Source organism: Oreochromis niloticus, linkage group LG4 (assembly GCF_001858045.2).
Source record: "Oreochromis niloticus isolate F11D_XX linkage group LG4, O_niloticus_UMD_NMBU, whole genome shotgun sequence".
NCBI lineage: Eukaryota > Metazoa > Chordata > Actinopteri > Cichliformes > Cichlidae > Oreochromis > Oreochromis niloticus.
This window is the reverse complement of record NC_031969.2, coordinates 8293235-8314899: the sequence shown is the minus strand read 5'-3', so window position 1 is coordinate 8314899 and position 21665 is coordinate 8293235. Positions and strand designations below refer to the sequence as shown.

The window sequence follows — 21665 nt, the reverse complement described above, 5'->3', positions numbered from 1 at the left end:
CCTCACAAAATTTCAACAACCACCAAACAGCTAAGACAGTAAATGAGAGGAGGTACACGGATTCTGCACAAGGACGTAAACACACAGCGCGGACCCACGGATCAGAATCAGTGAGATGTCGCCTTTCTCACACGACGGGCGCTGCAGCTTTAAGCGTCTGTGCGCGTTCCCGCGGACGGCAGTCACTTTCTGGCACAACAACTGCACGGACACGGTCGGTGCTGAAAGCCGACATCTCGCTGATTCTGATGTTTCGGCGGGTCCGCGCTTTGTGTTCACGCCCTTTTTGCGCTGATTCTAAAGCTGTTAGTTTTATCTCTCTCCAAACAATATTGACTGAACCAGCAGCAAAAGAAGATCCAAACTACGCTTCACGTAAACATCGTCATGAATTCCCTCTGACTTTTACTGTTTTGCTTCACCCACGATAAAATCACACTTCATGCACAGCTCTCTCTCTCTCTCTGTACTGTTTTCTGCATTATTCGCTTGCTTGTTACACGCAACTCTACTGTTGTTTACAGCGCTGTCGGCCGCTGTTTTTTTTTTTTTTTTTTTTTTTCGTTTTACATACTTCTGAAAAGAAAACCTAATTTCTGCCGTTCAATACTGAACAAATTTAAACTTTTTAAAATTATGCAAAATGCAAAACGCTTAGCCGTGTCTCTAATAAAACCGCTGTAACGTCAGAGGTAACATTCATATGTTGATTAATGGTTTTCTTTCGTTTTTGATGTACTGCAGATACATAGTTTTATAAAATCCCAGGCCAGGAAAACCACCTTCATGTTTTTCTGTTTTATCTTCAGCTACTTTGACACAAAGGCATCTGCTGTGACGCTCACACCTTTGATAAAGTCTTGCGTGTGTCAGCTTCCTTTTTATAGATACAAAAATATGTCAATGAAATCTGAATTATAATATTTCTGACTGTCAAAATTTCCCAGATTCAAATCGAATTTAATCGAATCGATTCGGGACCTTGTGAATCGGAAATGAATCGATTCTAGAAATCAGTGACGATACCCAGCCCTACTGCTCACCTAGCTGTCAAAAGTTTGGCAGCATGAGTACTGTAAAGTTTTGTAGGGTCCTTGTTAAAAATTCCACAAGCACCACACCACATTTGTCATATACAGTTCCATTTTGTACAGGACATTTTTGAAATTATATATATATATATCCTAGTTATCCACTTGTCAGTATTTTTTGAGTAAATGGATGTCAGTGATAAATCAGTGGTGATTCACCTGCAAATGTTTTTAACAAACTTTGTTTTTTGTAGAATTCATCAGCAGCTGTGGAGAGATGCATTTGAATATCTTCTGGTTCCACTTTTCCTTACCTGGAAGCTGAGGATGGCTGATTCCTGACAAGGACACAAACCTCAGTGCTTATCATGGGTGTTACATCCTCTGTGCAGCAATTCCAGAGAAAACGAAAGAGCAACGACCACTCATTAAGACCAGCCAGAAATCTGTCCCTTTCTGGCAGCTGTGGAAACTTCCAATAAGAAAGTTTGCATTCTTAGAACAATGCTGGATCATGTGTGATGTGTCATATGAGGATATTACATTTTGCCTTGATTCTGCTCAATTAAGTGTTTTGATCGTTGATCTAGTATGGCAGCTTTGTGTTGTGCTGCAAGTTAAAACCCATTGTCCTCATGAGCACAGCATCTAACAACTCTCCTTGAAAAAAGTCGATTGACTTTAACTGGACACAATGGTTTCCAGTGGGAGATGCATTCATCACTCATCCGTGACACTGGAGAAGTCACCTGGATGAGTGATAAAACAATTTTCCATGGAAAATCCAGAGGAACTAAACTTTGTTGTTGTTTCTTTGGGCTCAATTTTGCCTGAGGCTGAAATTGAGCCCAAAATGTTTTCTTCTTTCAGAAGAAAACATTTTGCCAATAATCAGATAAAAAGATTGTTGAACCAGGTGGTATTCTCTGGAGTTTAAGACCAAAACTGAACTAAGTGAATTGACATTAGACTGGAATTCATAAGATGAATAGAAATACTGCTGAAGCTGAATGATATGTGTGTGTGTGTGTGTGTGTGTGTGTGTGTGTGTGTGTGTGTGTGTGTGTGTGTGTGTGTGTGTGATCTTTGTTTTCTCCAATTCACCAGGTCTGTAAAGTTCAGTATGACTATGGTACATGATACAAAAGAATAAATACAGAAGAATAACAACTTTATGTGAATAACTTTACTCTTCTTAAAAATAACTCATAAAACAAGTAAAAGTACAAATGTGTACAAGTTAGAGACTTCCTCAGTAAGTTTACACTCTTTTGGAGTGATTTTAATTGTGTTTTAAAGAAGAAAGAGATTAGGAGGTAAAGTAGAGGATGCAGAGTCCATCATCACTGAGGCAGTCTCTCCTGCATGAAGTCCAGGGCCCTGTTTCAGAAAGCCGGTTTAGAAAACTCAGAGTTAAAAATGATACTCAGGGTTGAGTAACCCCGAACTGTCCAACTCGGAATATTCGGTTTCAGAAAGGCTGATAACAATTAGTTCAATCAACGCGGAGTTGCTTTAACCCCAAGTTAAGCGCGCGCACGAGGATACATAAAGCCCTGATTAGTGGAGCACAGATTAAGCGAGTCACCATGGAGACGGAGGGAAAGAAGGCGCGGTCAATGTATTTTACAGCGCTTGAGGCCGAAATTCTGATGGCAGCATATGCCGATAACATGCAAATTTTGCGGAAAAAAAGTAACACAGCCTCAGCTGCAAAAGAAAGGGAGCATGCATGGCAAAACATAGCCGACAGAGTCAATGCGTGAGTGTTAATTTAAACATTGATCTAGGGATTTCCACCCATTTAACACGTTATTTTATTATATTTTATTTTTTAGTTTATACATTTTATTTTGTGATGTGATGTGAGCGCAGGTGCAACCCAACAGGCCCCAAACGTTCCTAGCAGCAAGTAAAAATGAAATATAAAAATATAGTCCAAACAGGTAAGGTGTAATTGTATTATGAGCCATAGTGCTTGGTCTGTTTGTCCTATGTAAATCAACTGCAGTTAGAGGCTACATTAATTTTCTTTCTGTAAGCGCTTATTGAAATTATCTGAGCACATTACAAGTACATATTTGCTTACTCTGTATGCTCAAATGTGACCCGTTATAGCCAACAGAAAAAAAGCGGAGGCCCGAAAAACAGGTGGGGGTCCTCCACCACCACCACTCACAGAGGCTGAGCAGTTGGCCCTCAGCCAAAACAGTGGGCGCCCTGTGGCTGAAGGCATCTCTGCGGGGACATCCTCTGAGTCAATAACCCCGCAAGACACAAGTGCCTACATAAGAGGTAAATTCAAAATAATACATGATGTGCATACATCCTTTCTTCACAGTCACCTTTGCAGTGCTACTCATTCATTTGATAAACTCTTTACCATAATGAATTATTTTGTAGTGAAGTTATTTTCCTACTGATTTTGCCTTCCCTCAGTCTTGGTTGTCTTTGAGAGCATAATGACAATGAAGTGTAAGGTGATTGGTATATGTTTGTTAATTGCCATTTGGTCCCTTGTAAGTTATAAGTGACCTGTATAAACCTCATATTCTATCAGTTGATGGTGATGGTGTACTGCATCTGGTGCAGCCTCCTGTTGAGCCAGACCAACATGCAGTTGTGAGTACTCTTAATGCTCCACAGATCATATGAGTTTACAGTAGAACAGCAATGTTGTTAATTTCTTTACTACAGAAAAATACTGAAGAAACATTGACAGCTGTTACAGAGGAGGAAGCAACAGAGACACTTTATGAGGTTTACATCTTACAATGGAAAATATAACAATTGAATAAAATGTGGTACTATAATAAAACCATGGACTTTCTATTTCTCTAACAGAGTGATGATGGAAATGCAGAGGAAGAGGGTCCAGCCACTTTTCCAACAAACCTTTCCTCAGTAAGATGTTCAGCACTGATTTACAACCAACCTAAGTAGGCATGTACTATGAATGTCAATGCTATTTTCTGTGTTTCAATAGCTCCCTGTAAAGCAGCTGTACAAGACCTATTTGATCAAGAAAATAAAAAAATGCGACTTGGAAATGGAACACTTCGAGCAGAAGATCCAAAAGACCAAGATTGAGATTTTACTGCTGGAACATCAGTTAAGGGTGGGTGAAGTGGTCAGAGATGGACGAATTATTTCAGTGTTTGAACAACATAATAATATACTTATTAATACTTTGTGTACAGGAAATACAGGCGACCAATAAAGCCAGTTGAACAAAAGATCTGTTTATTCTTCATTCAACATGTTGAGGTGATGGGTCAAAGGAAATGACTGCTCTTCCATCTTGTATGTCCGTGGGAGGGTCAGGATGTTCATGGTTTGGATCACTGCTGATGTTTGGTTCAAAAGGACAGTGTTCTCCTCTAATTGTGGCAATGTTGTGAAGAATCACACATGCCACAATAATGTCACATGCCCTTTCTGGGGTGACCCTGAGTCTTTGAAGGCACTGGAACCGGGCGTTAAGCATTCCGATAGTCATTTCAACTCTGGCTCTTGTCCTGCAATGAGCCAGATTATATCGCTGCTGTGGGCCCGGTTCAGGGTCAGGGTAAGGGGTAAGCAAATAGGGTAAACATGGATACCCCTTATCACCAAGCAAGTAGCCAGTGAACTCTCCTAAGACAGAAGGATACACTTCAGTTCAAATGTCCCTGTAGCAATTGGTCTTTATATATTTTAAAGTATTTTCAACTCACCATGTCCAAATTTTGTGCTCAGTGTACATTCACGAAAAATTCGTGAGTCATGAACAGAGCCTGGCCACTTGGCTTCCACATTTGTGATAATGTTGGCAGCATCACATATGATCTTCACAGTGCAGAGGACACAAATTAGCATCCATTACCATAATGAAATAATGTGTTAGTTTGAAATGCTACAGGGAACTATGTACCTGTACATTAATGCTGTGGAAAGACTTCCTGTTCACATAGTCTCCTTCATTTACTGAAGGGGCAATGATTGGAATGTGAGTGCCATCTATACAGCCAATCACGCCTGGGAACCCTGAAAATAAATGTAAAATTTAAGTAGTAGTTCAAGTATCACCACATCATGAATTAAGTTTTGTTCATCCTGATACCTGCAATTTTGTGGAATCCCTCTTTGATAAATCTTGTGGGTCTATGACCGGGGAACACCACAAACGAGTACAGGAGACGTTTCAGTGCAACTGTAACATTCCTGACTGCCCGACAGACGGTAGCCTTGGAAACGTGCTCAGCGTCACCAATATTATACAGAAAGCTCCCGTTTGCAAAAAACGAAGTGCAATACAAATATTATGTACAGAACTGAGAGAATGTCCGCGATGTGTCACATGAGCAATATAAGGCCCGAGAATGTTATTCAAATAAATTATAGATTGTGCTGAAAAACGGTAACGTTCACACAGAAAATCATCAGGAAATGATAAAATGTCCAAACGCGCTCTAATCACTCTCTCCCGGCGGAGAGCTCTGCGGAGAATTTGGGCTTCAACATCTACTGGCTCTTCAAGGAAGGGCCACGCCATGTCTGACACTTCCTACAGTCAGGTTTCAGACAAAGAGGCGGAGAAAGTCAGGGTTAGTTGAAGTAAACCTGCTAGGGGGCAGGTTAGCTTCACGGAGTGTGTCGTCATAGTAACTCACTCAGAATTAATCTAAACGCTTTGTGAAACCGAAAACCCAGAGTTTTCGTTAACTCAGGGTATACTTACTCAGAGTTTGCACTAAACCGGCTTTCTGAAACAGGGCCCAGGTGCTGGTTTTCCAGTGTGTGCGTCTGATGGCCCAAAGCTGACTCAGCGCCGTAACACCATCAATGGCTGCAGTATGGAACAGATGTGGGTGTGTCCTCATCTCCCAGAGGAGTCCAAATCGTCATCAAACAGCCCTACAGACACAAAAACATGTGAAAATATAAACAACCAGACTATCAGCAGTGATTTAAGTACTTTAAGACCTCTGTGAAAATCATTTACAGTATATATCACAGAATTTAAGGCCTTTATAATCACAGAGCATACAGAGAAAAGTACTAAACTGAATCAATTTCAGCTTTCATTTTTCATGATGTATATTGTATTAATAATTAAATTTCATTATCTGTATTACCACACATTTGCCACACAGGTGTAGATACTATAGGTTCGGTGAATGCTTACATTGCACTGATTAGAATATACTGGACATTCAAAGCTAAGATTCAGCGCACTGTGTTAGAGGCTGGGATTTGATGAATTCATCATATATACAACCTTTGATCATCATTTATGTCCAGTTGAGAATGAATCTGTGCACTCACATATTAAATGAACTGAAATCAGTAGTGTGATCTCCAGTCTTTATATGTTGAATGAGAGAACTGACAGGTGTTATTTTAATCAGCCTGTCTCAGTTGTTTTAACTAAGTACCATAGAGTAATGTGGTAACATCTGGACTGACGAGTTTACTGTCAGCATTGTAATCGCTAGTTTAAAGGCTGTAGGTTGCAGCCATTGCTCTAACACCGTATAAATGTAACAGGGCTCAGTGCTGGTTCTAACAGTCTGAGCTGCTTCCAGCTTTATTTGTGAAGAGCACAGCAGCTTACAAAACACGTCGCGAGCTCGTACAGCTGCGACGTAAAACTTTCATTAGCTAAGATGATCTTAAAATAACGGGGCTACGTGCGGTGACGCTAGCGTTAGCCACGTTAGCACCTTACCTTCAACAGGTGGTCAGACTGTGTAGACAGGCACTCAATCAGAGGTTGGCTCTCCGTTTCGCTGCAGGCTCCCTTCATTCTTCACATATCCGTGTCGAGCCGAGTGTAAATCCCGACGCTGAACGGCCTTTGTACAAGCACACACGCTTCGTAGCAGGGAGAAGCTATGAGCTAGAAAAATCCAGGCTGGCAGACAGCCTGTTTCCGACCAACCAATCAGAGAGCTCCTTACATCCCACGGTGTGGCTAATTTGAATAGCCTCCAGCAAGTTGTTAATCCAGCAGCTAATCCAGGAGCTAATCCAGCAGCTAATCCCGGAGCGAACAAGAAAGGGAAATGGATTTTGAACTGCAGTTTATTAAATTGCAAGTGGAAAAAGGATTTTGAACTGCAGTTTATTAAATTGCAGGTGGAAAAAGGATTTTGAAATGCAGTTTATTAAATTACAAGTGGAAAAAGGATTTTGAACTGCAGTTTATTAAATTGCAGGTGGAAAAAGGATTTTGAACTGCAGTTTATTAAATTGCAAATGGAAAAAGGATTTTGAACTGCAGTTTATTAAATTGCAGGTGGAAAAAGGATTTTGAACTGCAGTTTATTAAATTGCAAGTGGAAAAAGGATTTTGAACTGCAGTTTATTAAAGTGCAACTGAAAAAAAGGATTTTAAAATGCAGTTTATTAAAGTGCAATTGGAAAAAGGATTTTGAACTGCAACTGGAAAAAGGATTTTGAAATGCAGTTTATTAAATTGGAATTCAAAAATGAATTTACAATTGCAGAATTTATTCTGCAATTCATTATTAAAGCACAGAAATTTTTATTTCGATGCGCGTGGCTCTTGTGGTCCTCCATACCAGCTAACCCTCATTGCCTTCTTCAGCCGGTACAGTTCGCGTCTCAGCTGAGTCTCCACCGAGACCATTTCATCTGCGCTCAATCTGTGTGATTATTTGACGGCCAGTCTGTCTGGTCCCTTCCTGTCCCTGTTTTGTTTTGTTGCCAAAACCAATCATGTCTAAGACGTGTCACCAGTTTCGCAGTCTTGGTTTTAGGCTGATGTATCTAGGCCACAAGACACTCTCCATCTGCTCTTATTTGGTGGAAAGCCTTGGGAGGGCACTCAGAGAGAGAGAGATGCATCCAGCCAGGGATTAGGTTGGTACAGCAGGTCCAAGGGGAGGTGAGATTAAAAGCCAGGAGCAATAAAACACACGGTGGAGAAATAAGTCATGTCTGTCTACCCAAACTGAGGCCATGCACTATGAGGCAGTCCTTGAGCAAATGTAAAATTTTCCGTTGTCAGCCACTGGATAGCAAGAATTGATAACATGCTTTTAGAGAATTCAACCTCTGCTAGTACTTCCAGCAAGGTCACTGACTCCTATTTTTTATTTTCTTTTACACAAATGACCCACATGCATCCACTAAAACATAAGACAAAAATAAGGTGCACTAAACTCTGCCTTTGAGTTTGCAGTGCGCAGCAGCTTCCCGGTGAGTTCACGGTGTTTTGTTCCCGCAGAGATTTGTGTTCTCTGTCCTCAGCATATCATGCGGTATTAAATCTCAGCTGTACCCTCCTCTGACCCTGTCATCTGAAAAAAAGAAGTCCTGACCTCACTGTGTGTATGTGAATATGGAGGACAGGTGTGACTCAGCACCACCTGTGATTGAGCCTGTGAAAATAAAGGGCAGTTGAGTTGAACGCTCGCGTGTTTTAATGACATTTCATTTCTCCCGTGTTTCCAACCAACGGCATTACTCGGAAGGGTAGAAGGAAAGCTGATAACAAGGAGGATTTGGTAAACATCCTATTGGGAGATTAACAAGGAGGGAGTCCGGTCTTTTCTGTGTGTGTGCGTGCGCGCATGCAACGGAGGGAGGGATGGAGAGAGAGAGAGAGAGAGAGAGAAGGCTTCCCAGAATGGGGCAGAGCAGGGAGGGGGTGAGCTGCCTGCTGGACGGGACTGAAACGTCCTTCATATAAACCGGTGACAAAGTGGCGAGCAGTGGGCCCCCGGGCGGCAGAGATCAGAGCCAGCACACAGACGCAGAGACCGACAAGAGGAGACCGAAGCACCGAGCAGCGCGCACAGCGGTGACAGGAACCACAGCAACACAACGAGGAGACCCGCAAACAGAGGAAACTAATCCAGACGGAGCCGCATTTATTCCCGCCTACAGGTAAAACCCACATGGATGTGCGGAGAGACTAAGCTCCACCGGGTTTTTGTAATCTTGAGGTACAATTTAGGATGAGAATATCCACACAGAGCACAGAGGGTCACACCTCTTGTAGCCTACCTGTTCGCGCGATGTTGGATGGATATTTTGCAGCAGATGGGGTTTTGTCTTGTCCTGTCTATAAACTCACTAATGAGCCCGCAACCCCACCCCCTTCCCCCATAACTGCGCTTTTAAATCTTTGACTCGCAGCTTTTGAAGCATTAAAAAATGATCTGCGTAGACTTTTATTTGTAGTTTTGAAGCCTTCCCGTGTATTTTGTTTCCTTCTTAATAATTGACAGAATAAAAGTAAATAAAGAAATAAAATCTGAAAAGCTGTAAGGAGAGGAAAAGGTCATTTCTACATTACATTTTCAGCCTCTCTCTCATGCGTAAAGTCGGGGCCACCTGTTCGGGGCCATGTCCCCGCGTCCAGCAGATATGTTTAATTCGCGTCATGTAGGCTACACATCGACCACAAGCCTGTCAGATTAAACGACTACGCATGTCATCCATGTCAGCACAGTGCCTTAGTTCCAACTAATTAGGCTCACCCTGTCTATACTAGGTCACCACACGGAGAGCTCAACATGGAGCTAAACAGCCGGCGCTGGTATCTCACTTATACTCGGTAACTCAGCGTATGCCATATGACTGACTCTGTGGGTGGATGGAACAGATTCAATTACAGCCTTTGCATCCATTATGTTTGATTCCCCCCTCTAGCAAACCTTTCAGTTATTATTGTTATTATTATTTGACGTAGTGCAAACCATTTAGTTCTATTTTTATAATGATTCGGGACTGTGTGTTTTTTTTCTATGCTGAACTCTCTTGTTCATGTGTTTGTATCTACAGAGATGGACCTCACCTCATCCCCTTCGCTATTAATTTGCGTGGTTTTGGCGGCCGCCCTGATTGGCGGGACCCGTTCGGAGGGGGTGTGTCTTCAAGATGGTAAACACAAGGCCACGCCCAGCCCGGAGCCACACCTGACGGAGTGCTCCCTGTATGCAGACAGTAAGTGATCTCATCTTCATAGTCTGTAAATCTCAATGTTGGAGAACAAATCAAATCTCAAATTAAATCTAAGAACAGGCCCACGTTGATGTGTTTCTCTCTTCTTGCTGCTACAGATAGCTGCTGCACAGAAGAACAAATCCAGGACATGTCTCATGTTCCTTCTGTCAATAATCAGAATGAACCCTGGGACAAGTGTGGGTCACTCAGCCCAGAGTAAGCCTTAACCACCCTTCTGGTTTCCTCAATATGTTGTTCCTCTGCTCTTTTAGCCCATTGTTGCCTCTTAATGGTCATATTTTGCTGCTTTAGTCATCCATTTGTATATTTATCAGTATTTTCAGTCTCATCAGACTGCTGTTTTCAGAAAAAAGCTGAAAACCACCAATTAATGACTGGTGGAGACCAAAAATAGAGCTAAAAGAGAGTCACTACTGAATTTAAAGTCATCAGGTGTCCAGAAATACAACTAGAAATGACAAGTTTGAACATCAGCTGTTTAAGCCGAGAGATAATATGTAAAATAAGTCAATATTATAGTTGTTTTTATTTCTACACATTAGCTTAAAATCACTAGTGCTTGCTTTTATTAGCTTGTTTCCCTGTTTTGTTATTATGTCACATTTAATGGCTTTGTATTTGATCTAGTTCTTCATTCGCTCTGTATAATCTATCGTTAACAGTAAGGGCCTGTGCATGTAGTCAGTATAGGATTTTAGTGCGTTAGTGGAGCCAATAAGGATGGATTTTCTGAAAAAACAAACAGCACCTTAGACAAAGAGGCTGCCAGTTTACAGACAGCAACAGCAAACACATGATCAAGTAGGTCAAATTGAAAGAGGCATTTAAGTAGCATTAGCCAAAGCTGGGCAAACATACTTAAGGGATCAACAGCAGCAATGATACTAATCAACTGCTCGTACTCCCCATCTTTATTTAGCCTTGTTTTCTTGACCTGTCTTGTGACCGGCTGTTCCGAGTCTAAATACAGACTTCGCTGGTCAGTAACAAACATGACCTCTTGTGTCTCCCCAGGTGTGAAGGCTTCCTGAAGCGCGTGTCGTGTTTTTACCGCTGCTCCCCCGACGCTGCTCGCTGGCCTCATCCTCAGCGCCGCTCGTACATCCAGGCTGTTCCTCTCTGCCACAGCTTCTGCCGTGATTGGTGAGGCTGCCAAGCACGTTACCAAACAAACTAAAGTCTAAATCCCCTGTCAGCGAAAGGATCCCTATCTTGGACAACAGCAAACTGTGCTAAGATAGAGTGTCCAATAAAACTGTATGACACAGATGAAACTGTGCTGCATGTATCAACCTATTTTTTTAAGAAGGTGGCAAACACATAAAGCCTAGCACAAACAGCTTCATTTCCTATATAAAAAAAAGAAAAAAGAAAAAAAATGAGACAACACTGGAAAGATAAGTGAAAGAGTGTTGTAAAGAATTAAAGGGCTTCTCTCTGCAAAAATTCTTAAAAAAATACTTAACATTTTGGAAATTATGCTTTTTGGCTTTTCTGTTAAGAGTTGGCTGAGATGATTGATGCTACTAGAAGCTTGTTAGCTTAGCACAGACACTAGAAAATGTGGCTTCATTCAAGTATATTTGAAAAATATATATAAGTTCAGAAAGATGCTCCAGAAAGTTAAAGATCCTTGAGTCTAACAGCTCATAAAAACACCACTTGTCACTTTCACACTGGATTTTTGTGAACATTAGACAAACAACATAAGGATTAACGAGCTTACGATGTGCTATTTCCAGTCTTAATACTCAGCTTATGTAAGAAGCTGCTGGTAACTTTATATTTAGCATGAAAGTGAAATCTTTTCATTTTAAGCTTGGAGAGAAAGTCACTAAGTTGTTCTTCTTTTTATTTGTTTTTGTTAAATTTATCTAGCTCAGGTAAAAAATGTAAAAAAAAATCTCAAGAGAAATCATTCACATAAAATAGTAATTGCTTGTATTTTTTGTCATTTAAATTTTTCAACATTCACATTTGTTCTTTCAGGTTTGATGCCTGCAGGATGGATTTGACTTGCGCCCGTAACTGGGCCAGAGACCCCAGGGGACAGAACTGCACTGGAAACTGTGTTCAGTATCAGCAGGTAGGCTTTAAGCAAGATTAACAAGTTAACCGGATATGTTGAACCTAAAGCTGTTTTTGTGTTTAGACTGGGTTTTCTTTTTTTTGGTTTCATGGCAACTAATAGAAAATGGATAATAAAACTGATTAGTCTACTGGATTTTCTTGCAGAGAATAATCAATAAATAAAATAAATTTCACTTTGAACAGGCAAAAATATCTTTTATCATAAGCTAGTTTTAGAGATACAGTAAGGGCCCTTCATGAGTATTAGTCTTTAATCACTTTAAGTACCCAAAACTCTCATTGGTCTTTAAATATCTGTGTAACTAAGGACATTCTTGTCCTAAACTTTGTAGCAAAAATTAGCATGCTAAAAACTGCTAATATGCTAAAATGCTAAACTGATGGTAATGCACAATCATTCCTGTTTAACATTAGCAAGCTAGCATCACATGACACCGTGAGGATGGTGGCATAACACCAGCATTGACACCTATGTGATCTTGTTAGCCACTTAGAAATAAAAAATGTAGAATAGAATAGAATAGAATAATCCTTTAACTGTCCCACAAGGGGAAATTTGGGTGTAGTCACGTGCTTTATTATTAGCAAGCAGAGCACAGTACAGTCACAGCTTAGGTAAGGTTTTCTGGTAAGCAGAGGTGGGTGTCAGAGACTTGAATCCCGCTGAGTGACCTCGGGGCTTGTCATTTGAGATCTTTGTTGCAGGCAGAAGGTCAGAAACTGTGGCGTGGTGCCTTAGTGGTATAGAGAGACGGCGGTTAAATGAGGGGTTAACGGCACCAAGGCTGAAGTGTGAAAAGGCTGGTCCCTGCTTCAGTGGGCAGAGGCCAGCTGGGTGATTGAAAAAGAAAAAGAGTGACAAACGGGTGCTGGTGTGCGCAGCTGAGACCAGCAGCAAAATGACTCACACTTCACAGGCAATCACACTCTATCTATAGACCATGTCCAGTGGTGCAGTGGTGCCTGAAGAAGTAAATATACACATAAAGGGACCTGTTTTTCTCACTTTTTTATTTTTATTTTTGGATTCTCACCTAATTCATAATTCAGAAAAAATATCTGTTCCATCTTCGACCTTGGTGCAATCTCTTAGTCCATCTACTGCAAGAAACAAGTCGTTTTAACTCCTCTCACATCTTTCAAGCAAGCTTTCTTCTGATTGAGCCAATCAGGCTCTTATAGGCTCATATTCCCCCTCTCTACAATGTCAAATTTGTCCTCTTTGTTACACATGAAAATTAGACGTCTGTTCTCTCGCTTTGCAAGTCTATTCAATTTCAATTAAATTATTTATATAACACCAAATCACAATAATAGTCGCATCAGTAATGCAGAGAAAACTCGAGGCGACCTCCTATGAGCAAGCACTTGGAGACAGTGGGAAGGAAAAACTCCCTTTTAACAGGAAGAAATCTCTGGCAGAACCAGGCTCAAGGAGGTGCAGCAATCTGCAGAGACTTGTTGAAGGTTGGGAGTATACAATAAAGTACTGTAGTTTATATAATAAGCCAGAGTTTGTCCTGTTACGAGGGGCTGCTGAGAAACATTAGTGGTCCTAATTCATGAATCTGAGATGTATTTACAAAGATGTCACACAGAGTTTAGCTCATCGTGTTTTAAAGTGAAACTTGACTGTTTTCAATAGATTTTTCTGACTATCTGAGGAGAAGCAAATACTTCCTGGGTCCTCTGATTGGTTTTCCAACATCAGACAGGGATATCATGCCTTTGCTATACTTAGAAGGGGAAAAAATAGCACTTCTACCTGTTTCTGCACTCTCCAATGTCGGGATGTCTGTTGTGCATCAGAGGGGATTTAGATGTGAATATATGCAGAGCCAACTAGAAAATAAGTAGGTATACACCACAGACCACTCATATATCTTAATATATCTGAGAGTGTGCTTTCTCTTGATTTCACTCGCATTTATCTCAAGCACGAGAGAGAGGAGAGAGGACCACAGTGACAGATGAGAGCACACCCACAGCCATCAGGCCTATTAAGGCTGTCTGGGGGATATTATATGATTATTGGAAATTACACATTTGTGAGAAGAGAGTAAAAGCAAAAAGAGACGTTTGGGGAGTGTTTGAGTGTGTCTCTGTCACGGTGTGTTTTCTGTGCTTTTATTGGCCCATTTTAATGTAGGGCAACACTAATGGTGTAAAAAAAAAATACTTCCAATAAATATAAGCAGCTCTCAAAACAGTGTTTCAAACAGCTCGTCGGTACGCGTTCAGTGCATTCAAGCAAACTAGCCCTCTTTACAGGGGCCACAAACAAGTGCCCGCCTCCCGTTTTTGGAGGTCAAAACGGTAACACTTTGTGTTTTCCTCCTCAGCCAGCAGAGATGGGAGATTTCACCTCAGACCTGCTGCACACAAGCAGCCGCTCAGACATCACACTAAAACACTCTCAGCTCCACTCCACCCAGTGTTGGTGCACGTGGGTGTCTGCGGGATAAACACACACCCTTACAGTTATTATTTGTAAAAGCTGAAAGCGGTAGATGTCGATTTGCATAGAGACAAGCGGATACTTTTAAAAGCACGCATAAGCACCCGCAGACACATCCTTTGCATGCAAAAATCCCTCTGGCACGCTCACTGTCTCGCTCTCTTTTTGTACTCATTGGTTACATTATTTGCCAGCCAAGGTCTGATTTATCTCAGCATTAGACACTTTTTTTTCTGCTCCTGATGCAGTGGGAATGAGGTTATGTCTACAAAGAACAGCACAGAACGTCTGTGCTTGAACAACAACAACAGCATCTGTCGATAAGATATAGTGAACTAATGGTTTGTAGGGATTGGGGGGGAAATGCTATAGATTTTAAAGATACCAGTAGAAGCTTAGCTTAGATAAAAGGGAAGAAATGGTAGCAAATTTAGCTGGACCTGTGTCCTACTAAATTACCTGTATAATTAAATAGTAGTAATACTTATTTTGCAATATATTTACAAGGTTCTTATGTGAACATGTCCAGAAAAGCTCAATAATTGCCCTTTAGTAATAGCAGATATATTGCAGCCTACATTCACTGTATTGCTTTGTAAGTTTGTGACCCTGAAAAATAAGAAAACAAGAAACCACAAACCTACACAGTAGTTAGGATTTTTAGTGTTCTGTCATTGAAAGATAACAATCAACCCTGGCTCAAAAAAGAAAAAAAATAGAGGGAAAATGACGTGTTGTTTGAGGAATTTAGTTGTTGTTCATCATAGTTGCTTTTCTGTAAATGTGGTGGTGTTTTCATCATTGTTTTATCTGCCTGTCTCATGGCTCCATCTAACCTGTGTTCCCATTCTTAAGTCTAGCTAAAGTAATTAAGTACAATACAGTAATGCTAAGTCAGCCTTAAAAACAAATGTAATTCTTTGTCGCTTCTTCTTCTCCTTCCATTCATCCACATTTGTCATGTTGTCATTTATTCAAATTATCGCATTGTCATTTAGCAGCTTAGATCTAAAGCAGGAGTGTCAAAAATAAGGCCCGAGGGCCAAAATCGGCCTGGTAAAGACACCAGTTTGCCCCTCTGGACGGTTTTGGAAAATGTTTGGAAACTGTATTTTCATAGTTTTTCGAATGATGAAGACCTCATACTGCACCAGAGTATTAACCAATAGATAAACAGTTACTTACAAGAAAAGGGGGCGGGTATTTTCTTAAATTACAGAACATTCTGTCCAATGAGCTACAAGACCTTTCTGTGTCATTTTACCCCGTACTTCTTACACTTTCAGCCCAAAAAGTCATGCTAACAGATTTCTTAAATTGCTACAGCAGCATTTCTTCATGACACATAAAAATGTGAGATGTAGTGTTGAAACTGCACTTCTTTGTGCACTTTTCTTCTCTTATGTTAGATATCTCAGGGGTTAAATGTCCAGTGAAACTTATTTACACTGACAGAAAGGCGAGTTTCTCACTGGTCCGGCCCTCTTAAGATCAAAGTGGCTCACAATGTAAAATGAGTTTGACATCCCTGATTTAAAAGCACTACCCTTTCAAATAATGGACATTACAACTGTCATTTTACTATAACTGTATGTTATGAATAATTTGATCACAGATTCTAATTGTATTATTCCAAATTTCATTTCTTCAGTCATTCATATACTGAGATTACTTTTTATTGGTTTAGTCAAAAGACTCATTGTGATCATGGCTTCAAGCTAAAATAATTTCTTCCATAGCTTTTTTTTGCACATCAGGTGTAATGTGTTCGGTTTCGGACAGTGAAGGGCAGAATTAAATAAGGGCGTAGAGGACAGCACAGAGCCCCAGGAAATTTCTGTATCTCACTTATTTGATCACACCATGTCATCTAAAGCCACTCGTCCTCATACTGAATTAGCTTTGGCAGCAAACCACGTCTGCCTGAGGAATAGTGGAAGTGTTTGTGTGAATGCAGGAGAGTGTGTGTGTGTGTGTGTGTGTGTGTGTGTGTGTATACCCTTGTTTGTGTTATAGGGTTGCTGCGATAAGACCTAAGTGTCAGACAGAGAGCTTGTAGTGGCGAGAAATAGCCATCATCCTGTTTGTCCTTCCAACACAGTAAACATATTACTTTTTTTCTTCTTCTTCTTCTCTGAGCACTCTGTGTGACTCAGTCTTAATCCCCCAACAGACAGGAGGATGAAAGGAAGCAGACGTTTGGGTGGGGGTGTGCTACAGAGAAACAGGGGAGAGATGTACAAACAGTGAGTGCAGCAAAAAGCAAGGGGTGGTGGAGGTGGGAGGGGTACAAGAGTAGGTGATGGTTACTTGGCAGCACATCTTAATGACTGGTTATGAGGCTGTCACTGGGGAGAGAGATCGAGAGCTTAAACACAGAAAAGCGAGTGTGTGTGTGTGTGTGTGCACAACTGAAACTTTGCTAATTTGCTTTCCTAACTATTTCTAAGCTCGTAGGCATAAACCATTTACAGCTAAACGGCTTAAATGTTGAATTGTGATTTGGTGTTACTTGCGCAGTATCCCCCCTTTAATCCGCATTTGTGTCTTATTAGAAGAGGAGCGCCTTCTTCCTTTTTTTTCCCTTTTCACGCCCCAGAAACTCTGGCGCTAATGTCAGCAGTAACTAGACTTTCCCCTCAGAGTATAACTTTATAAAGACAGAGAGCACGGTAATGAATTTCCTGTCAGACGGCGACACAAAAGGTGCTGCCAGCAAACTTTTCAGATTAGTGCGGATCTCTCCGTTCTGCTCTGCGTGGCTTGTCGGGGACTGCAAAGGTGGCACCGAGATGAATTCTTTCAGATACAAGTGCGAGCTTTTCAAGGTCGTGTCTTGTGATTTGCTTTCAAGGCTGGTGTAGGTGAAGGGAGGCAGGAGAGGCAGACAAAAGCAGCCTGTGAGAGCAGCTACCCAGCGCCTGCAGCTCCCCTCTTACACCTGGAACAGGTGCTTTGTTCAAGGCCAGTGCTGCTCTGAGATGGAGAAGTCAATAAATGCTAATGTTACACAGTGGCGGCGTGTAACAATAATGCTTCAGTTAATGGATTTCACACTTTCACATAAATCGTGTAATATATGCCCTTTATCATACATCTTTTGCACGATTAAATCCCAGAATCTGAAATTTTGCTTCCTCGTAAATGTGCTGCTGGGCTACATATGAAATGCTGTGTTTGTAATATGTTCTGTTTTATTTGAACAGCAGTTAACCCTTGTTATTCTTTTCTGAACCGAGCATCTTTTATCATATTTCAGGCCTGCTTTCAGGAAAAAAATGGGTGTGTTTCAGACGTTGGCGATCTCTGCTTTTAAAGCTCACCTTTGGTCATCAATCCATGTTTCTTGCCACATATTGAGGTGTCAAATCTCATAATTAAGGGCACATGGGGAGGTCGTTTTTATGGGGGAAAGAGTTAAAAGAGTAACACAATTCTGCAGGTCTGACATAAAATTAGAAAATTAGATGGAGGAAAAGCAAAAGCTGTGTGAGAGATTACACAGCTTTCCTTTCCAAGCATACCTGGGCAAGATGAAGGATTTATAGCTTCACTTTTAAATACTGTGCATGACTCTAACAGTTACTGTGGCTGGTAATACTTGTACACTACTACTGCTCAGTGGTAAGTTGTAGGTTTTACTTCGCTACATGTATTTAATAGCAGCTCAAACTGTTAGTTCCATTAAGGCAAAAAACCATTTTGCTTTTAAATGTGCTGGTGCATTTTTTAATCTATGACACATGAGATTGTTTTTAAGAAAATGTTTCCAAAAATGCACATTTGGATGTTTGTTTAACCCTGTAAAGTCTGAACCCTGAAATAATTGCCTGAATTTTTTTCAAGTTGGAGTGTTTATTGAACCTTCTGACAAATTTAGAAAAAAACAACAACCAAAAAACATAAATTTGCATAAATTAGTTTTAATTGTATCATGTTTGTTATACCTGGAATTTTGTGCAATTTAAAAATCACACTGATGATGTAGAGGCTTTAAATATAATACATGATAAAGATTTAAATGGTACATTTTCCCCTAGGATTTTATTCAAGTTAGTCTTTAAATGATTTAATCAAATTAAATAAAGAATTACATATAATACAAGAAATACATTATTTAATTTATTCACAAGGAGTTTGTCTATATTACTTTGTATTTTTGCCTTCTAAAAATAGTTTCATTTTTTTTTTTAAACTTAAAAAAATATGTTAGTTTTAAATTTTTTAAACTCCTGTGGTTTAATTTATTCTATAAATCAGACTCTTTTAATCTTAAAACCATGCAGAAAAAATGATTTTTCGCCTTGCTCCTCTGATTTACATCATGATAAAAAAAGAGATGTAAAAAAATCCCATCAATGGAAAAAAAACACAAAAAACTTTGACTAATGTTCCAGCAAAATGAAGAACAGCTAGCTCTAAAGCCAGCACGACCCAGTGTTCGGATTTCTGTTATGGAAATTTATGCAAATCTGGGCATTAGCAGATTGCGCTGAATCTGAATATTTAAACATTACAGAAAACTGTGAATAGAAAAAAATAATTGCCTTATGCTTTGAGGTGGTATCTAGTTAACATTTTCCCCTTTTCATTAATTGAATTTTTTTAAATAAAAAGCTCTGCACGTCCACACGGGTGTTTTCAGTCTTGTAACTGTAAGGTAGCGACTTTTCTACCATTTACGTAGTGCTAAATCACAGCAGCTGCCTCAAGGAGCTTTCTAATGTAAGGTAAAGAACCTACAGATATAAAGGGGAAAAACCCCAACAATCGAATGAGTGACCAATTGGCAAAAGTGGGAAGGAAAAACTCCCTTTTAACAGGATGAAACCTCAGTTCTGTTGGAGGTGAGTGCAGAGAGGCAGTATAAAGCTCTTCTGTGGTTTGTGTGAGGGTACCAGCAGAAATGATAAAGATGTAATAAAACACTTACTTTTTGCTTTCTAATATTTGGTATTAAAGCTGAATTCTGAATGCTGGCACTAAAAGTCGTGGTTGTATTTCTGTGGATGGCAGAAAAAAATAATCTGCGTAAATTTTGTGCTCTGCACACCTACAGATGTACCAGCACGGCAGAGATCTCTGCGAAAGCCTGTGGGGTGACGCCTTCATGACGGTCGAGGATGAGCCGGAGGAGGTTGGAGAGGCCGGAGAAATCGGAGTGGATGTCGACGGCGTTCGTCCCTGCGGCTGCCTGACTCTCAGCCCCTCGGACAAGGACGTGATCGCCGCTCTCAGAGCCCAGCAGGACGACCCGGAGGAGCTGGATACCACCAAGACCGGCTTGCCTCAGTACCGGGCCCCTTGCCAGGCCAAGCTGCCCGTGCAGCCCAGGATGGGAAACTCCGTGCTGCGTAAGCGCTCGGTGGAGGTGGAAGACGTGGAGGGGAGTGGCAGCGGTTTGTAGATGGTGATACATGTATTCTTAGAGATAATCCTCTAGATCATCATATACAAAAATCAATCCCTTGAAAGGGAGTTGTATCCTTTCTCCTCTAACTAAATCTAAACCATACAAATTTAAGCTCTCATTACTATCTTCAAATCGCAGGCATAACTTCTTTGATTTACAAAAATGATCTGATTATCTGATTTAAGTGACAAGCTTATGAACACCCGATCGATTCTTTGAACAGCCAGGATTAAAGGAAACACCAAGAAAAAATTTGCGAATGAATTTAAGAAGAATTCTCGAAGCTGAAATCCTCAATATTTTTGAAAGGGCTCAATAACAAATACACTTAAGACATCCCATGATGGCTGCAAAATGTTTTTATTGCCAGCTAACAAGAGCATCTTTAGTGGGAATTTGCTTTTATGGCTCAGTGTAACACTTGGTCACGTGGTAAAAGTCCTGCAGTATTAGCACTTCTGCATGAGTCAAACATGTTAAACCCAAAGTACTACTTTTCATGACAATGTTGAAAACAATATATCACCATCCCGCTACTTATCTCAACTGTCTGCTAGCTGGCTTTGATCTGTGCTTTAGTCACTTGTTAAATGCATTAATTAGTCCTGTGAGTCCATAATGTGCAGTCTGCTTGTCACGGAGTTTATGATAGTGGAGAACGTCAAAAGTTTTAATCATAATTTTGAATGTATCTTAGATTTTTCTAACACAGTTAACTGACCTGAAAGCAAGTGTTCTGGTTTGAGAACAACAGCGCCTAATACCTGAGGGGAAGGTTTAGTATTCAGAAACAACATCGGAGTAAATCAGCAGGGGCAGCATCCGTACCAGATAAGGTTGCTCCGGTAGTTCGGTCATGTATCACCGATGTACTGTGGGTGTTTTATAAGTAGGCCATGTGTTTCTACAGTTGGGAACTGTTAGATGTAAATGTTTTATAAGAAAACAAAAAGGGAGAACTAATTTGTTTGATTTACCATAAGCTTGCTGAAATGGGTGTTTCTGTGCTTTTCTTTTCATTCTCAGTAAAAACATTTCTAAACATTCCCGATGTTTCACGTTCCTTTTTTTTTGTGTGGTTTCTCTCTCTTTTTTCTTTTAGTTTACTTTAGATAGTAGGTGAGATTTCATACATCCTTTCTGGTAACAGCAGGTATCTGCATCCACAGCATCTTTTAGAAAAGTGCTTTATTCATGCAAATGTGCAAACAATTCACAGGTCAGAATTAGATGAGCAGTTAAGAAAAGAGTTAGGAATTATTGGAGTGATTATATCATCAACAATTTCGAGGTTTCCAGGTTATTGAAAAGTTTAACAGTATTTAGCTATAGTGACTCTTATATATTTAACAGGGATCAAATAAATCCAATATTAACCATCAGAGAAAGAGTCCCTAATGTGGAAAAACAGGGAACTGTATAAACTAACCATTAATATTTACGACTGTAGGCTTGTGTTAACCCTGTGATGGTGTGGGGTCCTGTCCAGGGCTGTCTCGCTATGGGTGAAGGAGATTACCTCGGGACTTGGAAACAGGTCTTTTCATATCTTCATTTTTTTTTTAGTTTTAAGCTTTTAAGCTTTTGACTCTTTCAGGTCTCTCCATAAACTTCGCCACTCCTTTCCCTACTTTGAAATGCTCCTTACCTCTTATTACACCACCTGCTTGCGTGACCACCGCGGGCTTCGGAG

The 21665-nt window shown here is 40.4% G+C and overlaps 3 protein-coding genes across 3 annotated transcripts; 2 read left to right on the top strand and 1 right to left on the bottom strand.

Annotated features, from left to right (window-relative positions):
- The first annotated feature begins 2852 nt into the window (after nucleotides 1-2852).
- Nucleotides 2853-4278, top strand: LOC112846612 (uncharacterized). The gene is made up of 6 exons (XM_025906349.1): nucleotides 2853-2977; nucleotides 3150-3326; nucleotides 3592-3653; nucleotides 3729-3791; nucleotides 3876-3935; nucleotides 4018-4278. The coding sequence occupies exons 1-6, from the start codon at nucleotides 2950-2952 to the stop codon at nucleotides 4249-4251; spliced, it is 624 nt and encodes a 207-aa protein (XP_025762134.1). The 5' UTR covers nucleotides 2853-2949; the 3' UTR covers nucleotides 4252-4278.
- LOC109201789 (putative nuclease HARBI1) lies at nucleotides 4095-5565 on the bottom strand. Its single transcript, XM_019357448.2, has 5 exons — nucleotides 5491-5565; nucleotides 5134-5326; nucleotides 4945-5057; nucleotides 4748-4859; nucleotides 4095-4667 (listed from the first exon to the last, which is right to left on the bottom strand). Exons 1-5 carry the CDS (start codon nucleotides 5563-5565, stop codon nucleotides 4282-4284), a joined length of 879 nt encoding a protein of 292 aa, XP_019212993.1. The 3' UTR covers nucleotides 4095-4281.
- A 3187-nt stretch (nucleotides 5566-8752) lies between these two features.
- Nucleotides 8753-21018, top strand: rtbdn (retbindin). Its single transcript, NM_001279741.1, is given in 6 exon segments — nucleotides 8753-8927; nucleotides 9828-9989; nucleotides 10106-10205; nucleotides 11025-11153; nucleotides 12000-12096; nucleotides 19619-21018. Coding segments are annotated over 5 exon segments (834 nt in total). The 5' UTR covers nucleotides 8753-8927; nucleotides 9828-9829; the 3' UTR covers nucleotides 19967-21018.
- The last annotated feature ends 647 nt before the right edge of the window (nucleotides 21019-21665 follow it).